The 19,300-nt window shown below is 43.5% G+C and overlaps 3 protein-coding genes across 3 annotated transcripts; all 3 read left to right on the top strand.

Annotated features, from left to right (window-relative positions):
* The first annotated feature begins 463 nt into the window (after positions 1 to 463).
* On the top strand, positions 464 to 3,529 carry LOC133143049 (ectonucleotide pyrophosphatase/phosphodiesterase family member 7-like). The gene is made up of 6 exons (XM_061264791.1): positions 464 to 740; positions 894 to 1,039; positions 1,183 to 1,815; positions 1,973 to 2,207; positions 2,847 to 2,970; positions 3,116 to 3,529. Exons 1-6 carry the CDS (start codon positions 464 to 466, stop codon positions 3,174 to 3,176), a joined length of 1,476 nt encoding a protein of 491 aa, XP_061120775.1. The 3' UTR covers positions 3,177 to 3,529.
* Positions 3,530 to 5,185: 1,656 nt separating this feature from the next.
* On the top strand, positions 5,186 to 7,416 carry LOC133143027 (ectonucleotide pyrophosphatase/phosphodiesterase family member 7-like). The gene is made up of 5 exons (XM_061264753.1): positions 5,186 to 5,450; positions 5,758 to 5,903; positions 6,219 to 6,851; positions 6,949 to 7,186; positions 7,255 to 7,416. The coding sequence occupies exons 1-5, from the start codon at positions 5,186 to 5,188 to the stop codon at positions 7,362 to 7,364; spliced, it is 1,392 nt and encodes a 463-aa protein (XP_061120737.1). The 3' UTR covers positions 7,365 to 7,416.
* Positions 7,417 to 11,620: 4,204 nt separating this feature from the next.
* On the top strand, positions 11,621 to 19,056 carry sap30bp (SAP30 binding protein). The gene is made up of 10 exons (XM_061264054.1): positions 11,621 to 11,780; positions 12,361 to 12,485; positions 12,668 to 12,718; positions 14,287 to 14,326; positions 16,071 to 16,159; positions 17,558 to 17,649; positions 17,725 to 17,837; positions 17,897 to 17,955; positions 18,342 to 18,441; positions 18,517 to 19,056. The coding sequence occupies exons 1-10, from the start codon at positions 11,684 to 11,686 to the stop codon at positions 18,693 to 18,695; spliced, it is 945 nt and encodes a 314-aa protein (XP_061120038.1). The 5' UTR covers positions 11,621 to 11,683; the 3' UTR covers positions 18,696 to 19,056.
* The last annotated feature ends 244 nt before the right edge of the window (positions 19,057 to 19,300 follow it).

Raw genomic sequence — 19,300 nt, forward strand, 5'->3', positions numbered from 1 at the left:
AAATGGACCTTTTAATTGCTTGTATGCAAACAACTCAAGCAGAAGTCTTCAGCAATCCTGAAAAGAGAGGATGACCTATATGATCCACTTTATATTGGAACACGTGAAATTTAAAAACAGAAAAATGGAAAACAATAAAGAAGGCGCTTATAGTCCCTGAAGATAACGCTTCAGGTTAAGAGAGGATTAGATGGTGCCTATGATAACCCATGGTTTCACTCTTCAGCCATGTACTGGAATGGTGGACCTTTAAAACCTCGGGTTGTATATGAATATCTCTCTTTAGGAGTTGATAAGATTTTCAAAGCGTCGTAAACGTCTGATGTTATCTGCAGATTAAGTCCGATGTTATCTTCAAGACGTTTGTACGAGGTTGCATTGAAGCATGACTCGGGCGTCATCCGTGGAATTAAAGCAAGGGCTGGATCAGCGCTCAGGCACTTTTCAGGAAACAAGGATCATCATGCATTTGCTGTGCACGGTTGTCTTGGGACTGATTGTCGGCACCCCTTCCGGCGCAGCCCCGCCAGGACTTTTTCCTTCTGGGCTGCGGTCTCCCCTCAGCGGATCGAGCAGGAACAAGCTACTACTCATCTCTTTCGATGGCTTCCGCTGGGATTACGACCGAGACGTGGACACTCCTAATCTGGATGAAATGGCCAAGGATGGCGTAAGAGCAGAGTATGTCACACCACCCTTTCTCACCATCACCAGCCCCACGCACTTCACCCTGCTTACAGGTATGGACGTGGAAAAGATCTTTTTGTATATCGATGGAAATGGGGGGCAGTGTTTCAAAAGATCTTTTTGTATATTGATTGAAATGGGGGGCAGTGTTTCATAAAAACGCATGGAGATTTGTTTCACAGTTATCCCGTTTTTTTTCTCGACAGGTCGTTATATCGAAAATCACGGAGTGATCCACAACATGTGGTTCAACACGACCACTCAGGAGAAGAAGCAGTACTACATGACGCAGTTTGTCGATTCCTATTGGGACAACGGTAGCTTGCCCATCTGGATAACAGCGCAGAGACAGGTGCATCGCGGCTCTTGTTGTTTGCCTTCACTGGCCCCCGGGGGCCACTGTAGGAAGCAATAGATGTGGAGTCTTTGCTTTGTCATAAGAAAAGGAAAACCATATAACGTAACGTTTGACTCGATCTTTTAATCCTCATCCAGGGACTGAAAGCCGGCTCGTTCCATTTTCCCGGCACAGCTGCAACGTACAAAGGAGAAGCTGTGGGGGTGAAAGAAGTGGAACCTCGTTTCTACGACTATTCAAACGAGACCGAATGGAGGCGGAACGTCGACAAGGTGATCGGAGAGTGGTTCCACCGACAGGATCTGGACTTTGTCTCTTTGTATTTTGGGGAGCCAGATTTGGTTGGCCACAAATATGGACCCGATTCCCCGGAACGGAAGGAGATGGTCCAACAAGTGGATCGTACTGTGGGCTACATCCGGGACAAGATCCGGCAGCACGGCCTAACGGAGCGACTCAACATCATCATTACTGCTGATCACGGGATGACCGCAGTCTTCCGGGGCGGGCAAGTTCAGGAGATCATCCTGTCCAAGATCCCGGGCTTTAGCTTCAGAGATATCCAATTCCATCTTGTGGATTATGGCCCTGCTGGAATGTTGCTTCCTAAAGAAGGGAAGCTGGAGAAGGTATACCAGGCTCTAAAGGGAGCTCACCCTCGTCTTCACGTGTATAAGAAAGAGGAAATGCCAGAAAGGTTGCGTTACAGTCATCACCCTCGACTACTTCCCATCATCCTTTTCGCCGATCCCGGATATGTGATCAATGGGGTGAGAAACGTTTCTCAAGTTGCCATCTTTGTCTGCATAGCTGGATTTGAAAATGGATCGATAACGATAGTTCAGGCTTTGTAATAGTTGGGTCATCATGAAGCGCCGTCATCCAGTAGTGTCTTCAACGTTCTTTTTTTTGTTTTCCCAAATGTAGCTTCTTCCTGTGCAGTTTCACAAAGGAGAGCACGGCTTTGACAATCAAGTTCTGGACATGAAGCCTTTCTTTCGGGCGGTGGGGCCTGATTTCAAGGACAACCTGCTGGTTGGACCCTTTGAGACAGTCAATGTGTACCCACTCATGTGTCATCTGCTGGGAATAAAGCCGGAGGTCAATGATGGGCATCTAATGAATACCAAGCAGATGCTGAAAAAGAGAGAAGAGCACAACAGTAAGTTGGCAAAGACACACCACAAGAACTAGGGAGTGAGAGGATCAGCTTGACGAAGCAAATGGGCTGTGTTCACGCCCACAACGGCGCAGAAACAGAACGTTCCAATTGCGCCGAAATGCACGCGTCTGTGAGAATACCGTAGCGTAGTCCGAAGCGACCCGGCTGGCGCCGTTGAGCGACGACTGCTTTTTATGCCGTCGTTATTTGGATGTATCGACATTCTTTTTATTCGACTTACTCATTTCCAACGTGGGAATCCCCCAAACCACACATTGACCGAATCCGATCAAAAGTAGATATGTGAATGTCCCGCCATATTTCATTTGATTTCGTAATGCTGCTGGAATAATAAGAAATAGAAGGAAACGAAGTGGAAAAATAGTTGTGGGAGGCGTAAAATATGATTGTGAATGCTTGTATCTCCCACATTGACACAATTATAGTGACACGGACGCTGAAATGTTGTCAGCTCAACTCTTATCAAGCAGCCTGTGTGTTGAGATAAGAGGCTTTCTGTGTGCTAATCGAGAACCTTCAAGTGATTCATAAGCTTCTCAAATTTGTTTCTGCCTGCCTGCCTGCCTGCCTGCCTGCCTGCCTGCCTGCCTGCCTGCCTGCCTGCCTGCCTGCCTGCAGGTCAAAAAGGCACGACTTGGTCCCAAATCGTCACTGGCTTATCAGCGGCCACTGGGTTTGTGGCGTTGGTGTTTGTCGCAGTTACCTCCCGCACCTTGTATAAAAGGAAGTCGGCAAGAAAGAGGTGAGTGACGTCAACGGTAACGATATGAAAACCAATATTGTTTGTCAAACTGATAGCGGCCTTCTTTCAATTAATTCTCTGGTTCTTCTATATCAAACAATTTGTTTTAGGTTTATTTACCTGACATGTTTCGGCCTTCTTTCAGTTCCAAACAGAGGATGATGGCTGCTGATGAGGAGGAAGACGGCAAGCAAACGAGTTTTTGATGAAGCACATGTGCATGTGTGTTTTCCTTGATTTTACTTTTGTACGTTTTTTGCATTGCATGAATTGCACAGATTTGTTTTTCAAGATGCGTTTCCTGCACGCGAATGTCACGGCGGGATTACGGTTTGTAGATTTGCCAGTGATTTAGTGACTTGTTGTTGGCACTTAGCTATCATGTCTTACCTGGAGAAAGCTTATCAAGCACATGGAAAAAAATCAGGCCTCCTATCGCTTCATTCAGATCACAAAGTCCATTCTTTATTGAGTCCACGTGTGAAAGGTGTTTATATTTTAGTGACCATTTTGCTCTTTTATCTTTTCTTTTGTGTTCCTAATCGCTCATTAAAGTAAACATGCAAAATTATATTTGATCTGAATATTTGTGTGTTTTGACATTTTTAGGAAAAACACCTATGACAAGACATAGTACACAATATACCTACAAGTAAACAAAATATATATATATTTAGTACGTATTTATTTAATCCTGTTTATGTGATGATATTTTAAACTAAACAGATGCACAGTAAAGTACTCATATGTTTAAGTTCTAATAACCATATTGTAACTGAAGTGGAATGATATTTTCATTAAAGAAAGAGCAATGCTGAAATGGAAATGGACATGGTCATTTTACGGTGGGTTACATACAAGTGAATGGGGGCACTGCCATCTTGCGGTATTTTGGCGTCATTACATGAACAACTTCATTTCAAAACCTGGATGTTTGATATTGTACGGCGTGCGTATTTATTTAATCCTGTTTATGCGATGATATTTTACACTAACCAAATGTACAGTAAACTCCTCTTATGTTTAAGGTCTAATAGCCATATTGTAACTGAATTGAAATGATATTTACATTAAAGAAAGAGCAATGATGAAATGGAAATGTTCATTATGTATATATTATATTAATTAGAGCATCTAAAATTATAATATAATAATATTTTAAGTATATATATATATATTATAATAACTATAACAATAATAATTATAATAAAAACTATATATAAACTATATATATTTGTATATATATGTATAAACAATTTAATTAATATACCTATATATATATATAGAAAATTGTATATATGTGTATATGTATATTTAATTAATATTATACATATAATTCAATTAATATATTATTAAACATGGGCTTTTGACTACAATGAAACGGTTCATGTAATGACGACAAGCTACCGCAAGATGGCAGTGCCCCCATTCACTTGTATGTAACCAAGCGTAAGATGAACATGTCCATTTCCATTTCATCATTGCTTTCTTTAATGTAAATATCAGTTCAGTTCAGTTACAATATGGTTATTAGAATTTAAACATATGAGTAATTTACTGTACATTTGGTTAGTGTAAAATATCATCGCATAAACAGGATTAAATCAATACGCACGCCGTACAATATCAAACATACAGGTTTTGAAATGATGAAGTTGTTCATGTAATGACGCCAAACTACCGCAAGATGGCAGTGCCCCCATTCACTTGTATGTAACCCAGCGTCAAATGAACATGTCCATTTCATTTTTTTTCATCGTTGCTCTTTCTTTAACGTGACCAGACGTCCTCTATTTACCGGACTAGTCCTACTTTTGAACTCTAATAAGTTTTTAGGGGGGTTACAAATACAGAAAATGGATGGATGGATGAATTATTGTATCTGATTAGCTTTGGGGAACTCTGGTGCTTGTATTTGGTATTGCACTTGAGTCAATTGTCCAGTTGTTGCACATGTGTACGCTTTAAAAAAAAAAAGTAGCTATATTCTTCAGAAGAAAAGACAAAAATGGTGTCCCTTATTTCCTAACCGTACCTCATTAGCACATCCATCGCAGGTTAAAGGTCCATCGCTATCTCCAATTATCAGAGCGAAGTCCTATAAACCTGTCTGTTTGGCCTTAGTCCAAACTACTTTTCTCAAACGGAATGATAAGTGGTGTACACTCGATGCGGCAGACTAAATATTTAGCAGGCCGAGATTTGTCGGATCAAAATGTCAAATGTGGTCATGTTGTCCGTCTGCCTGGTCTTCTGCTGTGTTTTGTGCCCGCCTTGTACTTCAGCCCCAGCGCGGCGGGACTGGCTTTGGGCTGGGAAGAAGCTGCTACTCATCTCCTTCGATGGCTTCCGCTGGGATTACGACCGAGACGTTGAAACTCCTAGACTGGATCAAATGGCCAAAGATGGCGTCAAGGCGCTTTATGTCACGCCACCTTTCCTGACTATCACGAGCCCTGCTCACTTCTCGCTTCTGACAGGTAGTCCTTGTTTTTTCTTTGGATTCATTCTTTTCATCATGCAGTGAGGTCATCGAAAGAAAAGGCAGAAATTTGCACAGACAAAATGATTCGCTATATAATGGCTCATCAAGTTCGTTGACACTTAATTCAATAATCGAGCGATCTTTATGAGATTTGATTTTTACCTCATTAAAATCAATCAATCAATAAAATACTCCTACTTCTTAACAGTAAATCATTCCAAACTTCCTTGTGAGCTCAAACACAGAAAGCGGTCCATTGTTATGATGACGCTTGTTATTTAGTTTGTCTTTCACCTACTCAGGAAATTACGTGGAGAACCACGGAGTGATCCACAACATTTGGTTCAACACGAGCACTCAGGAGAAGAAGCAATACCACGCAGCTCAGTTTGTTGATTCTTACTGGGACAATGGCAGCTTACCCATCTGGATAACAGCGCAGAGACAGGTTTCATCGGATTTTTTTCGCTTTCTTTGCATGTCTGGAGATTTGCATGTTTCTCATACTAATCCCACCCTGTGTTGTTGTTTTTTTTTTTGTGGGAGATACAATGAAAGTACTTTTGGGTGAATTCCAGCTCTGCCAGCTTTCCTGTTGTTCTTGCAAATGAGCTGTTTGAATATTCAGACTTTTATTTTTTTTTTCATGCAATCTTCTGCAAATACTGATTGATGCACTTCTGCTTTTCCAAGGTTGTTTCTTTTTGATGATCAAATGTTCTTGTTGATCGACCCCGTCGCTGCCTTTTATAATTTGTCGCAGGGACTAAAAACGGGCTCTCTGCATTTCCCCGGCACGGCCGCAAGCTACAAAGGAGAACGCGTCAACGTGAGGCAAATCGAGCCCGCTATCTATGACCACGGAAACGAAACCGAGTGGAGGCTAAATATCGACAAAGTGATCGGAGACTGGTTCCGCCGGCAAGATCTGGACTTTGTCTCCTTGTATTTTGGGCAGCCAGATTTAGTTGGACACAAATATGGACCAGAGTCACGGGAACTTCGGGAGATGGTGCAGCAAGTGGATCGTACGGTGGGCTACATCCGGGATAAGATCCGCCAGCACGGCCTAACGGAGCGACTCAACGTTATCATCACGGCCGACCACGGCATGGCCAACATCCTGCCGGATAAACAAATCCAGAGGATCGTCTTGTCCAAGATCCCGGGCTTTAGCTTCAAGGATATCCAATTCCAACTCCTGGATTACGGTCCTGGGGGTATGCTGCTTCCCAAAGAAGGTCAATTAGAGAGAGTCTATCAGGCTCTGAAAGGAGCCCACCCTCATCTTCATGTATATAAAAAGGAAGAAGTGCCGGCTAGACTGCATTACGGCTCACATCCGCGACTCCTTCCCATCTTCCTCATGTCGGACCCCGGTTATGTCATAAGTGGGGTAAGGAACAACACATTTTTTGTTTTTTTTGTGGATCCACTAAACGTCCATGGTGATCATGTTTCTGATTCAACTTTCCCTTTGCGTGTCCCTCCAGTTCTTACCAGTGCAGTTCAACAAAGGAGATCATGGTTTTGACAATGAAGCCATGGATATGAAAGCCTTTTTCAGGGCCGTGGGGCCTGATTTTCAAAAAAACCTGCTTGTCCGTCCCTTTGACCTGGTCGACGTGTACCCACTCATGTGCCATCTGCTCGGAATTCAACCGGAGCGCAACGATGGACACTTGGACAAAACCAAACATATGTTGATCCGCAACGACAACACGGGAAGTGGTAGGTTATGGATAATAGCAGTAATGATGTCTTTCTGCTGTTGATGTTGAGCTTTTCTGACCTTATAGCTGACACTCAAAGGGAGGCGCTGATCGGCTTGGCGTCGGCGATCGGGCTACTCGCCCTTGTGTTTATCGTCATGATTTCCTACAACATGTGCAAAAGGACACAAGCCTGAAAGGTTCTGGACGTACATATGTCACTTTTAGACATCGTACAATAGGCGCTTACATGTCGAATATCAAATAAAGGGTCGTGATTCAATGTCAAGCCCGTTCCTCTTATGGTGGAGCTCCATTTCTTTTTTTTCCCCCCCCTCTCAAGAGGCCCAATGATATTGCTGCCAGGTCCGCAAGATAACATTTTATACTGAGGTTACCAAACACCTCTTATGGTCAAGAAATGTTGTCCATAAAATGATTGCGACATTTAGAAAGTCTGAGTGTGCATTACTAGAAGTCCTGTTTTGCATCATAAAACACACCAGTCAGTCCTCTTACTGGCATTGCTAACAACGTGAAAAGATTGTTTTGTTTTTCTCAAGACACCAGATGGATTCAAATACATACAGCACCCCAGTGGTCATTTTAGAAGGCCTCTCGTCTCCACAGTGACCAAAAACAGAAGAAGAAAAAGAGGCCCTCACACAGCTGGTTCCTGGCAACCAAGAGGGAGGGGTGGAAGGAAGAAAAAAAAAACTGTGAATGAACACTCAGAGTTACACACAGGACAGAGCTAGGCTGAGGGGGAGTAAGAGCAGCAGTGGGGAGAAGTGGGGGAGTTAAAAGGGGGAGAGGCTTGAGAGAAACAAGAGAAGAGACAACAAGTACAAGGAACTTGAACACAACTCTGGACCAAGTGTTCTTGCAGCCACCGAAAAGCACTCTTGCAGACATCCAGCGAGTAGCCTTGATTGAAATTTGAGCTCATTTGATCAACGAAAAAAAGAGGCGCTGCAGAAGAGGTCTGTCAAATATTTGAGGATCAAATTGGACTGAAACTAGCTGAAGTAAGTATGCAATTCCTAACTTGCTGTTTACCAAATGCACTGCATGTACGGTTCTCTCAGCTTATCAGAAGTCAAATTGGCTTGGTGTTGGTGTAAACGTTGTTTTCTTCATTAGCATTAAACGGTACGTACACATATTCAGCATCCGAGGGGCACAGAGGTCACACGGTCTTCTCACTCCATTTAGCAGGTGGTTCACAGCTGCAAAGACGGCCAAGGCTCCAAACCACAGTAAATCCATTTCTGCATGGAGAAATGTTGCTCCATCCGTTCGGATTGAGGCAAAGGAGTAGGTGGTAGTGAAAAGTGGCCAAGTTGTACATTTATGTCATTGACATATCTTGTCGAAATGAGTTTCATTGAAAAATAGACCGTTTCAAGATGAAATCATATCTTCAATATTGAAAACTAAATGGTTTTAAGAGTGAGAATAGAAATAGAAATTGGGGGGGAATAAAGTTGGATATTGTTAACATCAAAAGGCAAACATATTTTGAGATTTAGCAATGCACAGGACCTCCTCCTCCTCCACTTTTACTTCCTTCCAAATGTCCAAACGACTTAATCTGATCATTTTGCGTAACGGAGGCAGGAGTATGTTTGATTGACACGTATGGCAGCCAATGGGATTCGGCCTTTGTAAAATCGCTCCGAGTCTTTTCGTCATGGAAATGATGCCATAAAGTGCACGTCAGTGGTGGATGACAAGCATTAGTAACACACGCAAATGTCCCAAACGTCACTCGAGCATCGTGCCACGTGAAGCTGAAACGAAAACGAGCACGTTAACTACTGCAGTGCATGCAACATGTCCGATTGACTTACTTCTCTGGTTCTTCTATATCAAACAAATTTGTTTTAGGTTCATTTACCTGACATGTTTCGGCGGAATCTTCCGCCTTCATCAGAGTGTCACTGAACACAGTAATTGAAAAAGAAAAAACAAGATGAACCTAGTACAACTATGTCCGATTGACATTCCCGTAGTGTTTTGCAAACATGCAGAAGCGGGTGCAGAGCACATGAAGAACTTGCGAGGGATGCCAGATTAGCACAGTGAGGAGGTTGAATGTCATTTATGCTGTTTGATTGATCGCAAAAGTTACTCATTTGTTTAGCTTGATTTGGGGATGTAGCCAAATTGATTTAAATTCAATTTAAATTATTTCTATTATCACTGTCATTGTTAACATATTAACGTTCTGTCACTGAAAATAATATGCAAAATAGATCTGGCTCTGCAGTAGAAGAGCTGCGTTTTAGCAATACACACACACACACACACACGCACACACACACACACACACACACACACACACAGCCGCTCCAGTGATAATGACAGGCATTTATCTTGCCCTAGCAGGCTTGAAATAGGCCATGCTGTTTATAGCTGCAAATGCACACCACCGTTAGGGTTACTTTTCTTTTCTTTTCTTTTCTTTTCTGTGGCTTCTCATACAGTCTTGATAAACAGGTTTAAGTGGCAAATATGAATAAGTGAGCAGACTATATCAAAAGGGTAAAAGGTAAATGTTCTTTTCAGGCTCGGAAGTCCATTTCAGAGGAGGATATAATTATACGCCGTTAGACCGTGAGTGGTTAAGGGTGGAGTCGTCCATGAAAATCAAATGTTGCTTTGAGAGCCACTCACTCTTACTGTTTCTTTTCCATTTCACTTTAGCCGGCAAAGTGCGAGCATTTTGAGCATATCTCCTCTGTGGGTACAAGGATGGCTCTGGAGGATGGAGACATCATGAAGGTGCTTGAGAAGCTTCAGCATCTGTCAGAAGCCACTTCACTTGAAATCGGAGGCTTCTGCGTGATCCTCCTCTTTGTCAGTAAGTCAAGTTGAAGTGTGACTGACCGCATGTCTTCTGGGATGTCCTTAATATTGCGGCTTGCCTCTTTTCCCAGTCACGTTCGTTAGCTTGATGATGGTCCCTTGCCTTCAGTGCTGCTGTTGTGCCGAGTCAAATTATCAAACGTCCAAGGTGGAACCGCACCAGGCCATTTGAAGATCAAAAAAAGGACAAATCCTTTCCCAAATTCCCAACATGGAGCAAGGATTTCAAGGATATTCTTTCTTCTATTTTCGGAGCTCCTTCGGGAATGCCATCAGATATGCGTCATCAGAAATGATCAAGACTCAGATTCAATCCGAATATCCTTGATGTTATTCTGCGTTTTGTTGTTGTACTGTACTACAGTACTAAAGTGTACATGATGTCTCAATGCGAGAAATGTCCTAACTGCTATACTTATTCTTGAACTATATTTTATAAGAGCATGTCAGAGAGCGCATGTTTTTTCCCGCTAATTTTCTATGAATAAACTATGATGAAAATCTAGAGTATTGTACTATTTGCTATATCTACACATATTTATATAGATATTCTATTTTATTGTCAATATGGATTCCCTAAACACAGCCAAGTCATAGGCGGGGTTTATTATCAACGTCCTCTTTTGTCTTAAGCGCTCAATATTTTGGGTAAACATTAACCTTTGTTGCGTATGTTGGAAACGCTTGAGGCCTACTTGTTCCCTGCATAGACGCTGAGTTAGGAAAGCGTGACATTTTGTGTCTATTTCCATGGTTTTAGAGCAGGCTTGGACTGCTCCAGCTGCTGGATGACGAGGGTCTCGCTCTGAACTCCCTATTGACATAAGCTATGGTCACACTTTGTTCAAACTCACTGAGCTGTGAGAGAACCGTTTAGCAGGACATGGCTGTGGAGAGGTGAGTTTTTCAACTGGAATGTGCTTGGTGACAATGGTTGTTGACATCAGCGGGTTGCAATGTATAACGACTAGCAATGCAATAGATGTAATCGTTTGCTATCATTTGGAAGGAAGGCTCTGCCTTGACAGTACGCCGGCTTTATCGCTTTGTGCAGCGTACCAGGACAGCTTCAACCGGACGACTGGATAGAATGGTTCCTCTTGCGTTTGAATCAAGAGCCATGGGCGCTGGGAGGTTTCGTGGTCATGGTGGTGTTTGTGCTGGGAGCCCTGTCTCTGATCATCTTTGCTCTGTTGTATGGCTGCTGCTGCAACCCAGCCACAGGAGAGGAGACTCGGAGGAAGAAGAACTGGCAGCAGCAGAGAAAGCTCAAATGTGACGTGATCTAGACATATCAGAGACATCTGGAGGGATATTGTGGAATTTGAACGAAAGCTTTTTTTTGTCATTGCAACTTTGCAAAAAAAATGATGTCATTTCCACGGAATAAATTTGACTTCTGTTTATTATTGTCTTCATTTTACAACCGTTAAACCTTTTTCCCATTGAAATGTAATCTGCGAGATCCGTTGATTCACTTGGCTATGCATATTTTGTCTAATTCTAATGACAAAACAGTCAATTGGCGTTGAAATGGAGTAGTCCCCGTTAAACTCCATTTCCCAGTGTTGATTGGCTCTGACGTCATAGCCCGGTGATGACGTTCATTTTGTGCGCCCGGAGGTGAAGCTCCATTCACGAAACTATGGCGAGTGCTAAGAAGAGTGCTCTCCTTTCCTCTTTGGCGGTCTATGGGGACGATTCGGAACCCGACGACTCTGATCCTGAACCAGAAGAGACAGGTGGGTAGAGACCAATGGGATTGTGTAAAATAAAGGGCTACCACATTGTATTCTGTCGTTTGATCATATACTTCAGCTTCATGTGCTCGCTAAATTAGCCACTTGCTAACCGCCAATGCGTTTCAGAAGATGTTGCTTTCTATTGTGGTGTTCGGAATCATACACTTATTCCATACTCCATTATTGCAATGTAGAGATGTTTAAAATCTGGATTGTATCGTTCACGTATTAATTAGTCATGTCAAATTAACGAAGCCCACTTGGGCGCACTGTTGACGTCATTACGTTGCGTAAACATAACGTACTGCAAATTTGCGACGTAGCGAAACAACGTAACATCTGTCATAAATAGTGAACAAATCAATTGTATCGCTTTAAACTGACTCTCAGAAATAAATTCCAAAGAAAACACAACGAAGATCTATATGATCTTTTCGTTTTTGTAACAGTGCAATGCATAATGACATCCATACGTTGCTTTTCAATTGATGCAGCTTACAGGTCTGTTTGGTGTCCAACTGAAAAGCTTCCTCTTCTAACTGCTTGTTGTCCCTCTTGTGTGGTTGTTCCTGTTCATCAGAAGAGGAGGAGCACACGGGAGCAGGAGGACTTGTGTTTGGCTACAGCGATGAGGACCTCATTCGAACTGAGGATGCTGCCGGCCAAAAGGAATCTGAAAATGAAGACAGCAGAGAGAGTAACTCGGTAAATATTCGACTTCTGAAACGGCAGTCTGGTTCGTCAAATAGATCCTGTTGCCCGTTTTATGAGTCAGTGCGCCATATTTTTCTCCCAAACCTTTGTGGCTTCCCCCGCCTCGCTCTATTGTCAGTGTTGTCACTCCCTGATGGAAGTTTCATCTCCCATCCCTATTTTTGTTTTTCTAGGGAATGACCAATGACGAGTCTGAGGAGGGAAGGGACGCAGATGAAGTTGAGGTATTTGAGCACAGGACTGAATTATATATTTGCTCACTAGGTGGTGCCGTTGGCCTTCCTAAGCTTTATAGCTTACAGCGATTATTACAATATTGAAATTCCATGTGCCATGAGGAGATTTCTCACTCAGTATGACGTGCACCGACAAGTTGGTCAGCATTCCCTCGGAAGGGAAGTCAAAATATCAGTTTGAATAATTGCACGCCAGCGCAGTTTCCACTTTTATTATTCCTTGATTACTTGATGTTCTTAGCTGTGGCTTACTTTAGGTAGGAAGGTCAGCAGTGTTGATTTCATCAGAAGCGAACCATTGTTAACGTCGTCACACTTTAAGGCCTTTGTGCTCTACTTTGCTAAATTCCGCAGCGATTAACGACGCACGGCCGATGCGAATTAGGGTATTAACAATATTCCACCTTGAAACCATTTGAAATGCTAGCTGTGTTTATTGATCAATCTTTTCATCTCTGACTTTCTTTTTAAATGGGAAAACAATTATTAATGGTTTGTTGCAGTTTTGCTGAATTTAAATGACCGTGGGGGTCTTTTCATGCTCTTTCATACTTCAGAAGTAACAGTCAGTGTGCAGGGGAAGTCTTCATCTTGCCACCTCGTCGATGCTCTTGTTCCAGGAAACGACGGGCTCAACATTTCTGCATTTAAAGTGCAGAAGCCAGCCATCCATTTTTTTTCCCCCCTGTTAGGGCTGCAGGTGATCTGGAGCCTATCCCAGCAAACTTTGGGCTAAAGGCCCAGGTACACTCTGGAATGGTTGCCAGCCAATTGCAGTAATGGATTTTAATTAGAGAACCATAAATTAGGTTTCTGATCATAAACCAGAAATGTGATCATAACCACAAATGATTTGTGTCGTGACTTTGCACTTCTGCAGAGTACACTGCAAGAACCTAATTGTTGAGGGTGTCTGGGGGAAAAAAAAAAAGCTGCTTTTGGAGCTCTTATTACTCAGTTTCAATCTCAGCACTTTCAAAATTGCTATGACCGATCGATCACCAATCCAATCATCCCATTGTGTATTCGTAGATTTCGAAGAAGTAAAATAACAACAAATTGACTGGTGGGGTTTTGAAAGAGGCTCCTTCGTCAGGTGCCGTGAAGTTGATCATTGCCACAGCGCCATTTGCTGAGCTTGCACGTTTGTGTTTGCCACCCTCGTGTCAGGCCATGCGAGTTGGCCACAGGCGCAACAATACTTTGATGTACCCGTGCAGTTGCTAAGTGATAACGTGATGCCCGTGAATAACAGCACTGTTTCTTTGTGCTCAACCTGTTATGCAGTCAATGTTGGCACAATATGCCGCATGCTTTAGAGGTTGGGAAAGGCTCCACCTTTTTCCAAACTAAATATTTCATCCATCCATCCAGCCATCAATTTCCTGAACTGCCTTTTCATTTAAAAAAAAAAAAAAAGTGTCTGCTTCAATTAGGAGAGAACCTTTGAAGGCTTTCGCAGGTTCCGTTGTTGTGCCCAACCGCCATTTTAGAAGGTCCATTGCAGAGCTCATGAAGTGAAATGTGTTTGTCTTCCTTTGCTTTTCCCCCCACAGGTACCACAACTGGAAACTAAAGATCCGAATGAGCTTGTTGGTAAGTGTAAACACGCACAGAAAGGTTTATGTCGCACATTTTGTTTATGTCTGGAATTGGGCACTGTAGAAACTGTGGAGGAACAGAACGACGCTATACGATTCTAAACCACCTCTCAAAACAAAATGAAAAAAAACACCCTAATCGTTTCAGTGACATTTGGGTGCTGTCAACGTGTGAAACACTAACTGGACTCGTATTGAGTTGTGAAAGGCTCTTTGTCCGCCCTTTGAAAGATGGGTCATGAAGGTCGAACGCAGGAATTGGCAACGCTAAGTGAGTAATCACTGACCCGTGCAGGTGTGTGTGTGTGTGTGTGTGTGATATCAGGCAGGAAATGAGTGATACAAGGAGTGGTATTTTATTCACCCTGCATCGAGCACACCGCGTTCCCACTCAGCTATTTGTTGATTCTGGCCTGGTGCTTAAGGCTATCATTATAATACTCCACCTTTCTTTTAACTGGAGGCTTAAAGACTCAAGCGCTGACTAATCCAAAAAAAAAGATGACGCAAAAGCTTCATTTGACTGATCAACAAAAGGAAATGCAGCATGTTTTTGTTTTCAAGCTGACTCCGTGGCTGGCTGTTCCGTGGGGGTCTGAGCGTGACTCCTGACTGGACACTTGGCATTCCGCCAGCGGCGCTCAGCTCGGCTCCTCTGACACTAAATGTCACTGGGCTTGCCCGCCTCTTGTCAGCAGGCTGAAGACAGCCCTTTGTCTCGTGGCTGAAGGGACGTGCATTGTGCCGCTGTCCAAAGAGACCCGCAGGGCACAGATTTGGACTTTCTGTTTTCGAGCAAAACAGATGGCAAACGGAAGCTGTTTTCTAGCCGTATGGATTGTGTGGCTATTTCTTACACGCAGACGTGTGGTAGTTGATTCTCACAGTTTCTTGGAATACTTTCAAATGAAGCAACACCGCAATGCTACAGTATTACATTGTGGATGACAGCGTGTGCAAGACTATCTTCACCCAATTGCCAAGTGGGCGAGTTTACCTAATGCAACGGTGCATCGTTGCGGCCAGACAGCGGTGGCAAGTCTGGACTGATCCGAGGGAGTCTGGAGTCACGCTTGAGCAGTAGACCACGCTAACCGAGATAGGGGCCTGGAAAGTATGCAAAGGCCGTCGTCCCTCCTGTATGTCCAAGAACAAAGTGCAACATCTAATAAATCGGACCAATAATAGTTGAACAGGCATGCTGCTTTATTTGCTCTATCACCGAGTGTGGTTCTAAAAAAGTACAACTGGTTCATGAAGCAAATTTGAAACTTCATTTTCTCCTGTGTCGTAACAAATTACAAAATAATTCAAACGCAGCATCCGTCACGCTTGATTGCCGGTAACATTCCCAAGCATGCAGTCAGCTACCTGAGTAAATGATCCTCCGACGTCCAATCAAGTTGAAACTTGTCTTGCATGAAGTGCTTCTGCGCTCGTACACAGCACAACGTTTGCAAAAGACACTCAGAATGTGACAGGCACCCGAATGAGCCCAAAAAACACGTGTAGGGTTTTGAGATAGTGTGACAGTGGAATGTCTGGCTTCAGGAGAACACGCCGCGAAAAGCAAAACATGATGGTTCCTAAGGGAATGATGGAGGTAGCAAAGGAGTCCACCTTTAACTCCATCATGTCAAACAAAGCTGACTCAAATAAATGAAAGTCACCAGCATTTACTTCCTGTAGCATTTGTTTTTTAGAATTGGGCTCATGTTATTTTTCGAACTTCTCCACAGCTCTCTTCTCAGAGAAGGTGCGAAACATGTCACCTGATGAGATCCGAATTCCACCCGAGCCCCCGGGACGCTGCTCCATCCAACTACAGGTAGACGTTGATTGCATTGCTTCCCTGCCATCTTTATTCAAACATGAGCCAACTTATGTTGAGCCAATAGCCAAGTAAGTCTGAGATCACCATCCTCCTCATCATCAGCCTGCTGGAATAGTTTCACCTCACAGGTTGCAAGTACTAAAAGTGTCCTATTCAAAGCTGAATACTTGGCTTTGGCTGCTGAGGCAGCAGTCAACGCATGCCTCTTATGCAACAGTTTGGTGTTGAAAATAAATCCAAAGCTCTCAAGAATGGATGGAAATGACTTCCAATTCTACTTGACTGGTTTGATCTCATTGGGTCGATATCCCTGAAACGGACGGACGGACGGACGGGGAGAGCGAGCGGCTGCAACGACCCAGAATTCCAAATAGGCCAGTAGCTCAATGACAAGACGTGTGAGGAAATTGACAACGGCTTGAAAAGCTCCAAGGGTTTTCTGCATTCTACACCTTCGATTTATAGCTCTGTGTGTCTTCCAGTGGTCCTCACCCACCGACTAGCGTTGATGTACAAATTGTCATATGCCCTATTGCCATTTAACTCGTCATTGGTGTGTCGGCAGAGTCAGCGAAAACCTTAACATCTAAAGTTGCCTCTGGGCTGAAATTCTGGTGTCTCCATGAATTCAAAAATTTGTTTCATAAGGCACAGAGGCATGTCCGGACACAAAAGGCGAAGTTAGTAAGCAAACAGCTCAACCCGCGAGCAAGGCTTGCTTGCACTCCCTCGGCCGGCTAACCGGTCGCGCCTAGGTAGCCGTGGCCTCGGGCTACGCATACCCAAATAGTGAAATTGTGTTATTCTTTTGCTATTTTGCAATTGCAAGGATCGATCCGCTGTGAGCACTTCCCTCCCAGATATCTTTTCCAATCATTCCTGTGAAATTGCAAGGGAAATCATTCTTGGTTGCTTGGTCGGATCTATTTCAGATATCTACTGGTCGAGATAAGAGATAAGAGAGTGACTCATAATTCCTGGGAAATGCCTCCCTCACCCTCGACGGACTTTGCAACAATTATAGTCCTAAGCCTTCAAAATTGGTCTGTCTTGATGCTGAGGTTCTTATCTGTAAGCACATTATTTCCTGGCTGCTTGACAGACAGATAATTCCGGCAACATTTTTTTTTTTTTGCTGTAAAGATAATTGGAAAAGCTTTGGACTTGTTTTCACTTGCCATGCCCTTTTTCCCCCCTGAATAGAGAATGCCAAAAGACCTCCAACGAATGAGGGAGGGAAACGATTGCCACCGCAAAATTGGCCTTATAGTGAAAAAAAAAAAACAACGATTCATAAACATGAATACGCAATGCACCGTTTTCATTGAAACCTTTTTTTCCCCAAAAGTAATTTTGTGCCAAACAAATATTTGTGTTTGTTTGTGGTAACAGGAGAAGATCCACAAGCTCTACGAAAGAAAGCTCCATGGAGATTTTGACACCAACAGCCACATTCAGAAGAAAAAAGAATTCAGGAACCCAAGGTGTGTAGAATTGTCACTACTTTAAATGAAATGAATTGTCTTTTAGGTTTCCATTTTTTGTCAAATTCTGCCTAGTATCTACGAGAAGCTCATTCAATTCTGCAGTATCGACGAACTGGGCACCAACTACCCAAAAGATATGTTTGATCCTCACGGCTGGTCAGAGGACTCCTACTACGAAGCTCTCGGTATGTTTGTCCTCTTTGGGGAGCTCGCCGTGATACTAATGCATTCGACTCATTTGTAGCTAAAGCGCAGAAAGTGGAGATGGACAAGCTGGAAAAAGCCAAAAAGGAGCGGACCAAGGTGAGCCTTAAAAACAGGCCAACATACAGCGTCAAGATCGAAGCCTTAATAAAGTCTGCACAGGGAGAGCCTTCATTGACACATAATGCTGTCATCAGTACCATTCCAGCAGCTGCATATTAGTCAGGAAGGTGGACTAGAAAGAACATGTAGCGCCTGCCCTGCTTGAGCGACGCTCTTCTGTTGTCTGGCTAATGCGGTATGCACGTTTCAATCCAAAATGTGTGAAGAGCAAAATTGGAATGTGAAATGCATCTCGTACCCTTGAGCAAGATCTTTTGAAATTGCGCGGAGTCAGGAGCTGGACATTCCAATGCTTCAAATCAAACATCCGCCATATCGTTCGAATGCGCTAAATAGGTCAGCATTTGCGTTTGTTTGTCCAGATCGAGTTTGTCACGGGCACAAAGAAAGGCACCAACCCATCCAACACGTCAGCGTCAACCACAAGCAGCGGTAGCAGCACCACCACCTCCGCATCCGCAGGTGAACAAACACGTTTCATTTTGCAAACACGGTAGCGGTAGAAAAGAAAGCGCTGCAACTGACTCGTCCCGACAGATGCTCAGAAGCGGAAGAGCAAGTGGGACTCGGCCATCCCGGTCACGTTGGCCCAGCCCGCGCTCATCACCACCACATCCACCTTGCCGGCCGTGGTGTCCGTGACCACCACAGCCAGCGGCACCAAGACCACCGTCATATCTGCGGTGGGCACCATAGTTAAGAAAGCCAAACAGTGAAGCAGGCGCCTTTGCAGGTGATGGATGGCAAGTGGGCTGGCTGGTCCCCCCAATGGGGTGTAGACACACACACGCGGACTTCTTTCTCTGGGATTGAAAACTGCGCTTTTTCATGGGAACTAACTCTTCATTCTTTTGCTGCAAGTCATCATTTTGGTTTTTAGCATGTTGCCAGCAGTCAGTGAGATGAAAAAAGTGTAAATGAGAAATTGGGCATCATGTTCCGATGCGGCGGCGGCGGCGTACCTCTTAAAGCTAAAAGGCATTTTGAGGACGTGTGTTTTTTTTCTTTTTTCTACTCTTGTAAATACTGGACGTGTTTCTGATAGATAAATAAATGGATCCGATATTTTCAGCGGAATCCCTCTTGTGATTGTCATCTATATTATTCCATTATATTGAAAATAGAAGAACCTCCGAAAGTTACATATGTTCCAGGTGGAGTGTCCAGCCTCTGACCCCTCGATGATCGTCTTCATCGAGGTCCATGCACAGAAGGGGCCACTCGGGTGTGAGTCCCCTTAAATATCATTCTATTCTAGATGAGCAATACATATTTTTCATGATAGAATACACCACTTTGTGGTAACCCTGTACTTTTTCTC

Source organism: Syngnathus typhle, linkage group LG18, assembly GCF_033458585.1.
Source record: "Syngnathus typhle isolate RoL2023-S1 ecotype Sweden linkage group LG18, RoL_Styp_1.0, whole genome shotgun sequence".
Lineage (NCBI taxonomy): Eukaryota > Metazoa > Chordata > Actinopteri > Syngnathiformes > Syngnathidae > Syngnathus > Syngnathus typhle.